Raw genomic sequence first — 15130 nt, forward strand, 5'->3', positions numbered from 1 at the left:
GTTTGAAATTCTGTGGAATGAGGGTTGTGAACAATTTTAAAGCATTACCAGGGAGAAGTTAAAGAAGAGGAGTCTTTACCTATGTTGAATCACCAGCAACAGAAGTGACAGACATTGATGAAGTACTAACATGTGTATCAAAGAAATTTTATGATTTTGACACTGCAAAGAATCTAAAAGTCAAAATTATGGAATATGATCTAAGGATGAAAGTGTAAATGTCACCTGTGAAATCACGAAAGTTTAATAACGGATGTAGCATGATTTTGGTAGATGCTTTTGTAAAAACAAATTGCTAATAAAAAATATACTTGTCTCAACAAAAGCAACTTCACTTCACTGACTTAATCTGCTCAGACATTGGATGAGATTCCCATCATTCAGCTTTCTAGAATTGCCTCTTATCACAAAAGACCCTTTATCATAAGCATGAAGGATAGAGTATATACAATAAGAGAACAGCTGTTCCACCACAAACCAGTTAATCTTGTATTTCCTTACTTCTTTCAATGTGAAGATTTCAGTTTCACTAAGCTTGCTTGTGTCAAGATCCAGAAAAACCCTGTAGAGTTGATTATAGCATGCCTACACTGGAAGGAACTGATGTAATTGTGTATTACTCTCAGCAGTTTTTTCAGTTATGGTGCAGATATTATGAAATGAACCATCATTCTGGGTAATGCAACATCCTCATTGTAAATTTAATAAACTTTAACCAGTTAACTATTCCAGTAACAACAGACTCCCAATAAATATGAGCTACTACTGTCATCAGTCATGCCACTGCCCTAACAGCTTCTCTGGACTGGTTTCATACAACTTCTTAATCATCAGTTAGAACTCTTCTCAGCTTTGCACCTCACTCATGACATCCCTTGTGCCACTGCTTTAGCTACTGGCCTACCTGCAATGCCAACCATCCAGCTTCTGTCCATGTTTACTGGCTCAACATGACAACATGGATGCTGCTTCTTATCTGATCTCTCTGTGGTGTGGCAGTCACAACTTTTCGGTTCAGTTCAATGCTCATTCAGTCTTACCCACAAACCAGATTTTTTATTCCTTCTTGAATTCCAGGAATAGAGTAAGATAACCTTTGTTCAATATGAAAATGTTGGTCCTTGAATTGGACAACTTCCTGTAAAAGTCATAAAACTTAAGGCTACTCTTTTAGGCCTATGAGCATTCCTAAGGTCCTGAGAGGAAGAACAATTGGCATGATGTTGGGCAACCACTACACATTTCAGTCAGGGAGGCACTCATTCAGAAGCCCTTTTTATTTTATCTGGCAAGAAGAGAATAATACAAGAATAGTGCCAAGATTCACTCCAGGAACATTAACCATCATAACAGACTTGTAGCAAAAATACATCCTCCCTACAAAGTTTTCACAAAATACCTAGGTATGAAGAGCACTTTGGTACGTTAGGGGAATGCTTCTGGTCGACCTTTTCACCTCGAGCTAGAAACAATAAGCTCCCTAACTACTGCTTGGCTTAGCCAGTCTCAGAAGCTTGGAGGATAGATGCAACACTTATAATATTGCGTGCTGCTTAGTTGATAAATATCAAGATGATCACAATAGCTCCCTTGTGGTCTCGTGATTTACAGAACTTACACTCACTCACACTACAAGACACTACTTGAGCAGTCTCATTGTCACGTTTCACTATCATCTAGACACATTTCATCAACATATATTTAGATTGTCCAACATATATTAAGTGAGTTGTTTGTTGGAGGTCACAGTTGTAGCCAATACGGGGCCTTGTAGAATTTTATTGGCAAACTGTTACCAAGGAAATGGGATTAGATCAACTGGTATGGTAAAAAGGATATTTGTCTAGTCAGAGCCATTATTCCAACGATAGTTTCATTGCTTTTCTTCCATTGGTAAAGTTATTCATATATCCAATCATAGGTTACAGGACCATTCTCACAAGTTTTCAGTTAACATGGCCTAGGTTTGTGTTGACAAGAATTTGATAAAGTTAAGACATTTTGGAGACTAGTTGAAGTCTATGTACAAAAGAATTAAGACTGAGATCTATTTCAAACTGTTTTCTGAGCACAGGTAGAAGGTAGAAGCTGACTTGAAAAGAGCCACCACATGTACTTTGGGCTGTTCCCACCTCTCATCTCTAAATTTAACATGAAATTGACAGCTATTTTACAAACTTTTTTTTAATACAAGCTAAGTTCAGTATTTATAGTTATTGCCCAATTCAGTCCAGACTAGATCATTTAGCTTGGTTTATTTAAAAAGTTGAGGCAGAAGTGAAGGTAGTACAAGAAAGTAGGTTAGCACTTGTGAACTGGAACTTTTCTGGATCTTGACTAAGACAAGTGTGGTTAGGTTGGGATTTTATGTGAACATGGAAGTACAGCAATATACGTACATAAATAATTACTAATCGTTTTTATGAAAAACATTTGTATTATTGATTTATAAAGAAAACATTCTATTCTCTTATGTTGTGATGCATGTCATTTGAAAAATAATATAGTGTATATATTGTCTATGTAGGATTTGCAGCTATAACTAGTTTCAAGTTTACCTTGTTTATGATGGATAACTTTACACAGTTTAATGTATACATCTGAATTTCTAAAATCAGTCATTATATTTACATGTTAAATATTATTCTGTCTTGGCCCAACATTAGTTAATGTAGACATTACTATGTTGATAGGGTCACTTTTTTGCAGATAAATCTCTATTTGAGTGATTAGTGTACATTATAGATAAGCTTCGATTAAATATTATATGAAATTACCATTAGCTGTGGTATGTCACAGATTCCAGTATGGTTATGTCACCATCCATCTGGAACAGTTTGATATGATAAGGAAGCTGTTTACCAGCTACTATTATTTTAAAGTAGATTAAGTAGACCACTGAATCACATTTCTAACCTCATACTCATAGGGCTTCTAAAATATTTATTAAATGAGGGCTAGGTAAAGTTAAAGAAGTTGCATAATTGAATAGAAAAAGACCAAAGTGAACAACTTGGAAAAAAAGCATAGATTACTGCAGAAAGGGGTTGGAGGCCAGTGGTGCAGTATAAATATAAAGGTTATTGTTAGGCTTATTTACCATGAAAAGGTTCTGCCAAATAATGCAATTACTGATTTGACTCCAGAGATGATGGAAGTAGTAATTCCTGGTTCTCTGATGCATTCAGTTACTCCTCTTGCCATGTACACTCGACAAGAAAACTGAAGATACAGTTTTCATTAGCTTTCGTTCATCCAATTTCCCAATTGTTTTTACTGAAAAGACATAATATCACTAAATTTACTCTAGAATATGAAAATACATTGCAAATTATATCATATAGGTTAACTGCAAAACAAAACCGTTCAGATACTTAAAAACACGATATATGTCCGAAGTAATTGGAATTTCTCAGATGGATTCATTCATAGAGATCTGGTATATAGAATGTGAATTTCTGATTTTAGTACTATGTATCACGAAGACAATATTTACTAGTTTTGCTTCATGAGCGGGGATATATTGCATTATCGTAAGTGGTGAATGCAATGATTTTAGTTTCTACAAACTTATGTTTGTATTCCAAAGCGATTAAAGTTAGCTGACGTCAATGGCACTCAATGTTGTGACGGCTAAGGTAGGTTGAACAAATCTAGTTTCATCCGCAAGAGCGTTTTCTATGATGTGAGGAGGAGCCCTAGAACTTCAAGCGGGAAAGCGCAAGTCACTGGATACTGGCTAACGTAACGGATTTCACACTTTGATTACTTTGACGTTGACATGGATCGAATGCTGGTTGCTGTTTACAAAGCTACTGTCTTTAAACATAAATCTTAATCAAGGTTTAAGTAGCATGTTAGCTCAAAGATTTGCTGGCTATATGCTCCCATTACAAAGCAGTTCGTAGCAGCCTACAGCCCTACACGACTGCATTTCTTTGCCGCGAGGCTGAAAGATCTCCCACGATATAAAACTTTAATTGCCTTTGCAATCCATATTGAGTTATTTGTGGTAATAAATATTTTTACTTAACACAGCTTTTTTCGTGAATGATTTGTGGATGAAACCTGATTTTCAAAAGTAAAGACTATATCAAGAAAGCAAGAATGACCGCACCGTGTCTAAAATTTTCCAAGGCAACTGTCGAATGTAATCAAGATTAGGGTATGAATTTCTTAGAGAATTAACTTGAATATTATGATCCTTCAAATTTAATCTAGCATAATGCAGCACGATCTTGGCAGTCATATGATATCGCGCAAGCATAGGCCTATCGATAGAGATACTTAATTATATTTTCTTCTGCCTTTCCCCCGTCACAAGTCAAGTCCGTCACCAGTACTATCATTCTCTCTCTCTCTCTCTCCACTTCTAAAACATACTTTAAAAATATGTATATTACCACTCAATCTCCCAAAGAAAATATAGTGAAATTATGTAGTTATAAATAGGCCTAAGGTTTCACATGAGCAGATTTTGCTCCTCCCTCTCTCTCTCCACTTTTAAAACACATTTGAAAAAATATTATCACTCAATCTCTCAAAGTAAATATAATGAATTAAGTATCTCTATAGATAGGCCTATGCTTGCGCTCTCTCTCTCTCTCCCCACTTTTGAAACATTTGAAAAAATATTATCACTTAACCTCTCAAAGCAAATATAATGACCTCTCAAAGCAAATATAATGAATTAAGTATCTATCGATAGGCCTATGCTTGCGCGCTCTCTCTCTCTATTGTCATAATATTTCAGTCTTTACTGTATTGTTCCTCACGATTTCCACAAGTACTGCCCAAATTTTAAAACCGTTTCTCTCATTGTTTAAGATACGTCTTTAATTACATACGAATTTTACGTTAGTTTAGTGTCAAACATTACTTAGAAATAAGGTTTCACAGTAGGTTTTTAAAAAGGATGATCGATATTCTACCCTGAACTGACGTTACCAAACCAACATTAACGAATAATATAGAGCCTGTTTCTACATTCAAGTATAAACAGAATCTTTATGGTGTAAAGTTGATGAAATCTAGAAAGCAACAAACGCTACAGTTTTGAAGCTCCGCCCCCTTTCAAGAGTTGCCAGGTGTGGCATTATTGAACAATAGCTATATGTCCGAAGATTTAAAAAAACTGTATCTTAAGTTTCCTTGCTGAGTGTACCATCTATAATTTTCAGTCATATTCCAGAACAGGTTGACTTAGTGCCTGTAGACTTTCTTAGGATCTCAAAAGGCTAAGTATTGTTACCCCTCCCAGTATTATTAATCATGTAATCTGCAGACACTTTTCACAATTGAAATGTGTATAACACCATGGATTAAAGCTTGATTGTTCTGTGACTTAGAGCCAGTGGTACAAAATATCCTAATAAAATTCACTTAAAAATAAATGGGATATACTAGATAAAAACAAGATACAAATCATTGCAAGGTTCTAGGTGATACAACTATAGGTAAAATGAAAACGATTTATCTTTTTTTTTTATTTTTGGCCTAAAAGCTCTTTTACATATTTTTTGTCCTAAAAAGGGGTTAGATTTTCAGATAATTTGTTAAGACTGGTTCTGAAGCTGACCCTTCAGATTTTTGTTTACTGTAGTACCTTTCATCTTGTCATTGTTATCTATTCTGAATTTTCTTGTATTATATCACTTGGGGTTTACTCTTTAAAAAAATTTTCCCCAAGTTTTGTGTACATTCTTTTATTAGACTAAATTATTACATTCTGTGGTAATCAACACCAGTTTTTATTCATTATTATTATTTTTTCAGTCTTAGATCTCCCACCCGCACCTGCACATTGGCTTACAGGAGAAACTCCACCCACAGACCCTCCATATCCATGGGAATCTGAATGGGAGAATCAAAAAGTTTATATCTGTGATTCAATGGATGAAGAAGAGGAAGAAGATCAGACACAGCAGACCTCCAATACTGTGGTCACTGATATAAATGAACTTTCAGGAGAGAATAAGCTGAAAGTTGAAGAAGAAAATGAAGATTTTGATGGCAGCCAAGAAGGGGATCCACAACTTGAAATATTCATGGATGAAGAAGAGGAAGAGGAAGCAGTAGAGGAAGAAGAGGATGCTGATAAGGAAATAAAAATTAATGTTAAGAATGAAGGGGAGAGACAGTCACCCTCTGAAATCAACTCAAAATCTACTGTTTATGCTATAGACATGCATAATAATAATAGTGCTTCAGATACCAATAACAGTGCTAAAGCAGAAGGAAAAAGCATCAAGGCTGAAAGTGATCTTAAGCAAGATGGTGAGGGAGAGCAAAAGTTAGTGATATGTGATAATGATGTGACCAATGTATGTAGTGTTAGTCCACTACCAAAACTTGGGGTAAATGAATCTGAACATCCCTATGATTCATGGACAAGTAATAGAGAGAATGATAATCGATTCTCAGAGGGCTCAAATTCACCAGTACCAAACAATGCTCCCAGTGATGGTTCAAAGGTGAGTTCTCCATCATATGAAAAAATAACCAATGAATCTTACAGAGATGCACATTCACCTTCTCTTAATATTGTTTCTAGTGATCGGCCAGAGAGGGATAAAAGAAAAGAAAAGTGTGATAAGGACAAAGACAGGAGAAAATCAGATAAGGTAAAAGATAAGGAAAGGGTTCGTGATAGGGAAAAAGAGGACCGACCTCCAAAGAAGCTAAAAATAAAATTAAAGCATGATGATCGGGCAGTTGTGCCTCCTTTACGAATCAGAACAGAAGAAAGAGGTAGTTGTTTGAAGCTAACCCTTAAAAAGCAAGAAGGGTCAGAAGCATATTATAGTGTAGGTGAGGAAAGAAAACGTGAATATCGTGTTGAACAACATGACGATGAAGAAGAGGAGGACTGTGCTGAAAATGTGCCTGAAAAACAATTTGATAGAGATGAAGGAGAAGATGAATGTGAAGCTGAAGGGAGTCATGACTTGAAGGAAGTGAAAGTAGTATTACAAGATGTGCTCAAAGACAAAAAGTTCAAGTTGAAAAAACACGAGGAAGAAAGAACTACCAAAAGAAAAAGACGGGAAAGAAGTGACGATAGGAATGATAGAAGTGATAGGCGTAATAGGAACAATTATCATTGGTCTAACCATGCACAAGACATATATCAGGCTGAAGGGGAACGTAATTCTTCACAACAGTCTAATTATGATGGTAGAACTTGGAATCATAACAGCAATGCTGAATGGACAAGGAGTGGGGCAAGTGTGGATTGGCGCAGAACTAGTAATAATGATGGTGGTGATTGGCAGAGAACAAGTGGGGAGAGTGGGCCTGTGGGAGAATGGAATAGGGGTAGTAGTGAAGGGGCTTCCAGTGTCAGTCATTCTAGTGACAATAGATCATCGAGAGATTACAGTCCTCATCCTCATCTTCTTCATTATAATGAGCATTATGATGCACGTGAGTTTTCCAACCGGCAAAACCACTCTCAGTCATATGGGCATTCCGGTAGTCAATCCAGAAACACTCATAACTACCATTGATAGCTCTTCTGTTTCTGTCAGGAATTTTTAAAATGATTCATTAGTGCAGATTGTTATTGGGAATGTGTACATAATTTGAATCATTTCACAAAATTTTCTAACAAAATTGATCTTTGTTCTTAAAAAAATAATTTTTATATTTCAGGCCCTTAGAACTTGTTACTTTCACTATTAGTATGCTCTTCTTAAACTTCTGTCCATGCATTATTTTATAAACTCAAGTCACTATGTATATTTTAGTTCATTCTTATCTTCTTGTATTGAATCTAGTCTTGATCCACCTCTGTGTCTGGAACATGTCTGGACTACTATACATGATAAGAGAGTGGCTGAACAGCCTTATTGTAAAGTGGTTAAACTAAATGCTCATAGTAATATGTTTTTGAAGAAATAATTCTCAGTTCTCTCTTAAGCCAACTAATCTACTTTGTTATGTCAGCACATAGTAGTAGTAATACCGGTGATAAAAATTCCTAAAGCAAACACGATAATATTCAAGAATGTTCCTATCTGATATAGTGATTTAATCTTTTCATCTTTTGCTGTAGTACTGTATAATCCACCACTTTTCAAATAGCTGTTAGTCACTATTCTTATTGTAGTAGCCAGGTTATGATTGCTCAGTATCAAGTGTGGTAGTTGTGAACCTCAAATTGGTGATAGAAGTCTCATGGTTGCTATATATATTTATATGATTATATACATATATATATATGTATGTCTTAGGTTTTATGAGCTGTGACGGAAGATTACCTGTGACCCAGCTAAGAAGTAATAATAATGTAAATGTGATAATCTTGAGGCATCTATTGAAAAAAAAGATGGAAAAGGAAGCAGGATGGGAGCTTTGTGAATGACGATAACGGCAAAGCCTTTTGAATGATTTTTTCAAAGAACCTTTGGGTTTCTACATGTCCAAAGGAGTCTTAGATTTCGTTCAGTGATCCTCTTCAACTTCAAAATGACATGAATGATGTATCCAGTTGATGCCCTTACTAAGTAAACTGTCATTCTCAAAGTATGTGATCTCAAGTGTGATTGTTTTATTACAAACTTGTCTCATTTTTCTACTGTTAAAGTGGTAAGAAGTCTGATTTGTGTGTATATTTTTGCCATGTACTTATACTGTTCCCATAGGTTGTTGACATTTTCAGGGAGTTTATCAGCCTGTATACTGATACATGGTCACTGTAACAGAATCCAGGCTGACATACTGTTTATACACTGCTATTGATATGCAGATTGTATATGCAAAATCCATTTTAATGTTTCAAGATTTTGCAAACAAAATACGGCATAATATAGTAAAATTATTTTCTGCCTCAGTGCATTCACGTTGGCATTGTGATTATGTTTGAATGGAAATTTCTTAAAGAAAAGTTAAGCTTTGGTCTTTTGAGTTGGACTGTGTTAGTTTTGCACTGAAGCAATATTAATCAGTTTATATGGTAATAGAAAGATGGGTTTTCCACTAGCTTTTATAATACAGTACAGTAATGTGATGGCATTTTCAAAATTTTTCAAACTTATTATGGTCTTGTAACTCCCAGTTTGTGATGTTTATTTTTTGATTCTTAATATACTTTACAATTCTTCTTTTTTTTTATCTACTTACATTGCAGATGACAAAGGTTTCCTTTTTGCAAGTTAAAGGACATTTAAATTTTCTTTTCCTTTACATGTTTTAATACTGTAGCACCTGGCATATTTATACTTTTATTGAATACAAGTCTATAATAATTTTCCTTTTGTATTTTTGGTGATGCATTAACACGATTTTTCTATCGTAAGTTGGTTCTAGTTCGTTGTTCCTCTTAGATATTCAATATGAGGCAGCTTTGTGTGTCGTTTCAAGAGATTTTAATCGTGCAGCAGAGACCAGTGAACTTGAATTTTTTTTTTTTATCTTCACAGCATCATATATAAAAATTGCAGTAGCGAGTCAGAGACTTCTGACATGTCCAATTTAGCAGTTCTCTGGTATCATAGCAATATTTTACTAGAAATAGTGCTAAAGAGGACACATTTCACTGGGCGACACGGCTTCCTCGCCCAGAAATAGATTTTTCCTACGTCAAAATCCCTTTTTTAAGACCACCTTATTCATTTCAAAATGTGCCTAGGTATGGATTCACTTTCCAATATTTAGTTAGAATGCATTGCATTTCCTTAAGAGTATCATATTTTCTCCAGTTTCATGTAATGGTACCTTCAATCCATTACTGTTCTCCAAAACTAAAGTTGTGAAGCATCATACATGTTACCAAACTACCAACAGTCACAACATTTTAGAACAGTGATCCTACATAAGTACAGTCAAGGCTGGCTGATCATCCAAGTGGCTCTTCAGTTGTAGATGTGCTAAATATTGAATGATTTAATAACTTTTTTTTCTTTCTTTAGTGAATGCACTTATTATAGTTTGACAATTTTACAAATTTTGAGATCACCTGGCCAAATAAAAAAAAAATCAAGTGCTCACAGTGAATTAGTAACTTCTACATCTAGTTAAAACTATGGCCATAATGCAAAACAAACTTTGTATGTAAATTTAAGCCATCAAAACTGGTAAGTCATAATAAAAGAAAATGGGGCCATTTATGTTCTTACGAAGAATTTACACAGTACAGTATTTTTAGAAAAGGTTATTCAGTTCACATGTTACCTCTACATCCAAAATATATTCTGCTTAACATTAAGATTTGTATATAATTTGGCATGATTAATTTCCATTGTTTTGCTGGAACTTCTTTTTTTTTTTTTTTTTTTTTTTTTTAAATATCTACAACAGTTGCCAATCAAACAAATGGCATAGGTGATACTTTCTCCTTATTTTTTTTTTTTAAATATCTACAACAGTTGCCAATCAAACAAATGGCATAGGTGATACTTTCTCCTTAATATTTTAGATTTTGAACAAGCAGAAACCAGATCTTGAGAAAAATAACTTTGTTCATTTTGTGCCTTTTAAATAATAAAAAAGGCTTGGAACATTTGTAATCTTGATCCATTTACATAACCTGTGCAATATTTCTTCCTGCAGTTTTTTAAAATCTTGGAAGTTTTTGTTTATGTAAATTAAATTTTTACTACCGTAATAAAATTATATTTTTTTATTTTTTGTTTTCATGTAACAAACTAATTTTTGAATTGTTAACTAGGAAATTTTAAATAAGATAAATCTAGACATATCAAAGAGGCATAACATTATATGGTAAAGTAGACAAAAAGCTATGGAAACTGAATAAAGGCAAATCTAACAAATAAATGCTGGTTGAAATGTTTCCTATATGGTTGTGCTTTCAAGAAAATCAATAACCCACTTTAAGTAGTATTTCCTTTGCCACTCAAATTTCTACTACAGCATCAATAGTGAACTGGACCATAACTACTTTTCAACATGAATGAAAGGTTTGCATCAGACAATGATCACTTTAATTTCATTATTAAGTAGTCTCCAATTTAGGCTGCCACCAAGTAATCATAACTTTTTCTTAACTGTATAATAGAGTTAATCAATTCTGAGATGAGGAACAATTAAAACGAGGGAAAATCATTTCTGTGATTGCTCACCTAATTCGATGGAAAATCATTTCTGTGAATGCTCACTGAATTTAGTTGACAAAAAGATTACATAATACTGAAATAAATTTCTTTTGAATTTTCAATATTTCTATTTTTGATTTGGTTATGTTGCTAAACTTGTATTACACTTTATTTCTCATCATGCATATAACGGTGACATACTCATCAGTAAATCTGGTATTTTGAAACTTACTGAATTACACTACCTGTATACCTTTTAAGTGTTACTTTGGGTCTTATTTTGTCATTGCATGTCACTAATTATAATACCTTGGCTGTGCATGTCCTCATTATGCCTATGGTTCCATGATTAAATCAATCTTACATATCAATCTAAAGTCAATTGGAATGGGTTTTGGATTTTTTATTTCCAACTCAGGAAGCAAAAGTTATTCTAGGGAAACAAGTGCTAAAGTATTTACTATAAATGTCAATGGGGGTCCTACTGTATTGGAGTAACTAGCATGAAGCACTGTGGCTTGATATGATAATCTAGCAGGAATCAGGTTGTGAAAGCAGATCTAGGACTGTCCTATCATATTCATTGTCTAAAGCGCAAAGCTTTATGACTAAGATATATTCTTATATTAAGAATATTTCAATTTTACTTTTACTGTCTTTCTTTGTCAGGCTGACGACTGGGTTCATTGCTAGTAATGGCAGTAAGCATGGCATCCAGTTGCAAGGCACTTTTAACCCTCGGTTTTATTTGAAAGTATCTTTTTTTTCATAAATATGAAATATTTGTACAGTCTGAATGTGGAATTGAAGATCAAGCAATAAAAAAGCCCATCCCAGTTGACAATACTGCAAAATAGCATGCAACCATGTAACATAGGGTCATTCCTCTACATATACTACAGCTTAGCTATTATTGATGTACACAGTTTATGTTGGTAACCAAATGCCAGTTCTACATACTTTGTAAATATCTGAAAGAAGTTTACTGAATAATTTCTACAAGTAATTAGAACCAAGGAACCATAATGTCAGCGGACGTTCATGATGTATCAATATGGTTTTATTGCTGGTTTTTTTCTTATTTAAATTATCCCCACCTTTGTTTTCTTACACAGTTTTGTACAACTGGGAATAATGTTTGCAACATATTTATTTGACTTACCTTTATTTTGTCTTGTTTAATAGACCAAACCCTTTTCACCTTCAAACCAGTGACATTATTTTATGGCAGCAAAAGCCCCAGGCATAATTAGACGTCAGTGTATTCACTATTTTTATAAACAGCTTTAGAGGGAAATTACTGCATTCCTTGTGTGTGGAGGAACTCCAATTGCTGATATGTACAAATAAACTTTATTTTAGTACAAAATGTCTTTTCTATCCTCATTTAATATAGTATAAAATATATTGACATTATATATAATTTTTCAAAACAAAAAAATATTGAAAGTAATTTGAATTAAGCTTAGGTATACAAACCTTGCCTTTTGTCATAGGAGATATCTTCAGCATAAGCTAGGATGTTTGCTGAACTTGGTAACAAGGTAAACTGGTGGTAAAGGAGATTAAATCAGATAAGACCCCTCCCTCACCTACCAGTACTAGTCACTTTTCCTTATGCAGTAGAGACCAAGCAGGGCAGCTGAAGTGGGTTTAGCCATATAAAATACTCTGGTTTATACCTAGGATCGGTCTTAACAATAGGATAGACTTACTTTTGGTGGGAGGTAATTACTATTAACCAACTGACAGTTTGCCACCTTCGATCAGTTTTCTGAATAGCAGTATTCTACGAAACAACTGACCAGTATTTCAGAATCTAAGATATATATGAATATCTATCTAAGATATATGAATATCATAGAGTCAGACTTCTGGGTTTCTACACAATGTCATAGTTCATTGCCTCTGAGGAAAATAAGAATATCTGTTCTACTAACAAACCAATGTTTCCACTTACATAGGTTTATCATTCCTCTCCCTTTTGCGAAAGAGAGGAATGTCTTGCTACTGCTAGGTATCTTACACTGATAATAACTCTTGACAGTATGGCTACTTCACTCACCTGTATCTTGTCCGTTCCAGCTTATGATGGTACTCTCTTCTTACTGCCCGAAGTAAAGGAGAAAGAAATTTGAAAAGGAAAGAGACCAGTTATCTCATCCATTTCACATTCATACCATCATCTTAGACAAGATACCAACTGACCCGCCAGGGGTGCTGGATGAGTTACATAAATGTGTCCAAGGACCTCTGGGCAACATCCTTATGTACAGGAAATTGAAAATGGTTTGTCGTAACAATGAACCAACTCTCAAAATTCAATGAACAGACGGCTCCTTAAATTGCTCAATATGAGTTAATTCCTCTAAACATAACGGGTTCTTGCCTTCCCCCATCATCAGACTCTCTTGTTCCTGTTAGATAAGGTCCTTCTGGCACTTCTTTTCTGACTCAACCTGTCTCAACGAAAGGTCTACGTCAAACAACATGTCAAAGAAGTACAAGGTTCTGACAGAACCTTCCCATTAAACGTCCAATGAACTGTGGGTAACATTCTTTATGTAGAACATGAAAAATGGTTCGATAGTCACGAACCAACTGTCACAATATGTTCTTAATTGCCAGATATGTTCTTAACCCTCTTACGCCGAATGGACGTATTAAACGTCGTGTCAAAATGTCTCCCGTATGCCGAATGGACGTATCATATGTCGACCCAAAAAAGTTTTTTTAAAAATTCGCGGAAAAATACTTATAGGCCTACCAGCCGAAAACTTTTGAATCACGCGCCTTGGGGGATGCTGGGAGTTCATGCATCAAGGCGTTGTTTTGTTCACAATCGCTACGCAGGCGCGCAAGCGCGAATTTCTTTCTTATCGCACTAAAAAGTATCGGTGACACATCTCAAAAATTATTTCGTCACTTTGACATAATTTTTGAACCATTTTAAATTATCCTTTACATGAAGTATTACATATAAAAATGTGCGCAATTTCATGTAAAATACAACAAAAAAATACTCATGATTGTAGCTTTTATCAGTTTTGAAATATTTTCATATAAATAACGATAAGTGCAAAAATTTCAACCTTCGGTCAACTTTGACTACCGAAATGGTCGAGAAACGCAATTGTAAGCTAAAACTCTTATATTATAGTAATATTCAATCATTTGCCTTCATTTTGCAACAAATTGGACGTCTCTAGCACAATATTGCGATTTATGGTGAATTTATGAAGAAACTTTTTCCTTACGTTCGCGCGGTAACTCTTCCGATAAATTTTTTTGTGCGATTGTCCTAATGTTTGCACCATTTTAAATTTGCCGTTACATAAAGTTTTATATATGGAAATGTGCGCAATTTCATGCACAATACAACTAAAAACAACCTATGGTTGTAGCTTTTATCAGTTTTGAAATATTTTCATATAAATAACGTTAAGTGCAAAAATTTCAACTTTCGGTCAACTTTGACTACCGAAATGGTCGAAAAACGCAATTGTAAGCTAAAACTCTTATATTCTAGTAATATTCAATCATTTACCTTCATTTTGCAACGACTTGGAAGCCTCTAGCACAATATTTCGATTTATGGTGAATTTATGAAAAAAAAAAAAAAAAAAAAAATTTCCTTATGTCCGCGTGGTAACTCTTCCGAAAAAATCAGAATTTTTTTTGTGCGATTGTCGAAATGTTTGCACCATTTAAAATTAGCTGTTACATAAAGTTTTATATATGAAAATGTGCGCAATTTCATGTAGAATACAACTAAAAATGATTGAAGGTTGTAGCTTTTCTCTTTTATCGAAATATTTACATATAAATCACGATAAATAGAAAAAAAAACCACGTTCGGTCAAATTTGACTCTACCGAAATAGTTGAAAAACGCAATTGTAAGCTAAAACTCTTATGGCCTAGTAATATTCAGTCATTTATCTTCATTTTGAAACAAATTTGAAGTCTCTAGAACAATATTGTGATTTATGGTGAATTTTTGAAAAATATATTTAACTTCCCTCCGTGCGCCGATTCGCGGCCACAAGTCTCCGAAATGCGTACATCGCATTATCC

General features: G+C 34.3%; 1 protein-coding gene across 7 annotated transcripts in view; it reads left to right on the top strand.

Annotated features, from left to right (window-relative positions):
- The window catches only part of LOC135219765 (mucin-2-like), a 275746-nt gene extending 263323 nt beyond the window's left edge, over positions 1-12423 (top strand). For all 7 annotated transcript variants that reach the window (XM_064256817.1, XM_064256819.1, XM_064256813.1 and 4 more), the window contains exons 13-14: positions 5776-10323; positions 10392-12423. In XM_064256817.1, the coding sequence (XP_064112887.1) occupies positions 5776-7508 (1733 nt within the window). In that variant the 3' untranslated portion in view covers positions 7509-10323; positions 10392-12423. The remainder of the gene's footprint in view (positions 1-5775; positions 10324-10391) is intronic.
- Positions 12424-15130: the final 2707 nt, after the last annotated feature.

Source organism: Macrobrachium nipponense, chromosome 1 (genome assembly GCF_015104395.2).
Source record: "Macrobrachium nipponense isolate FS-2020 chromosome 1, ASM1510439v2, whole genome shotgun sequence".
NCBI classification, from domain to species: Eukaryota; Metazoa; Arthropoda; class Malacostraca; order Decapoda; family Palaemonidae; genus Macrobrachium; species Macrobrachium nipponense.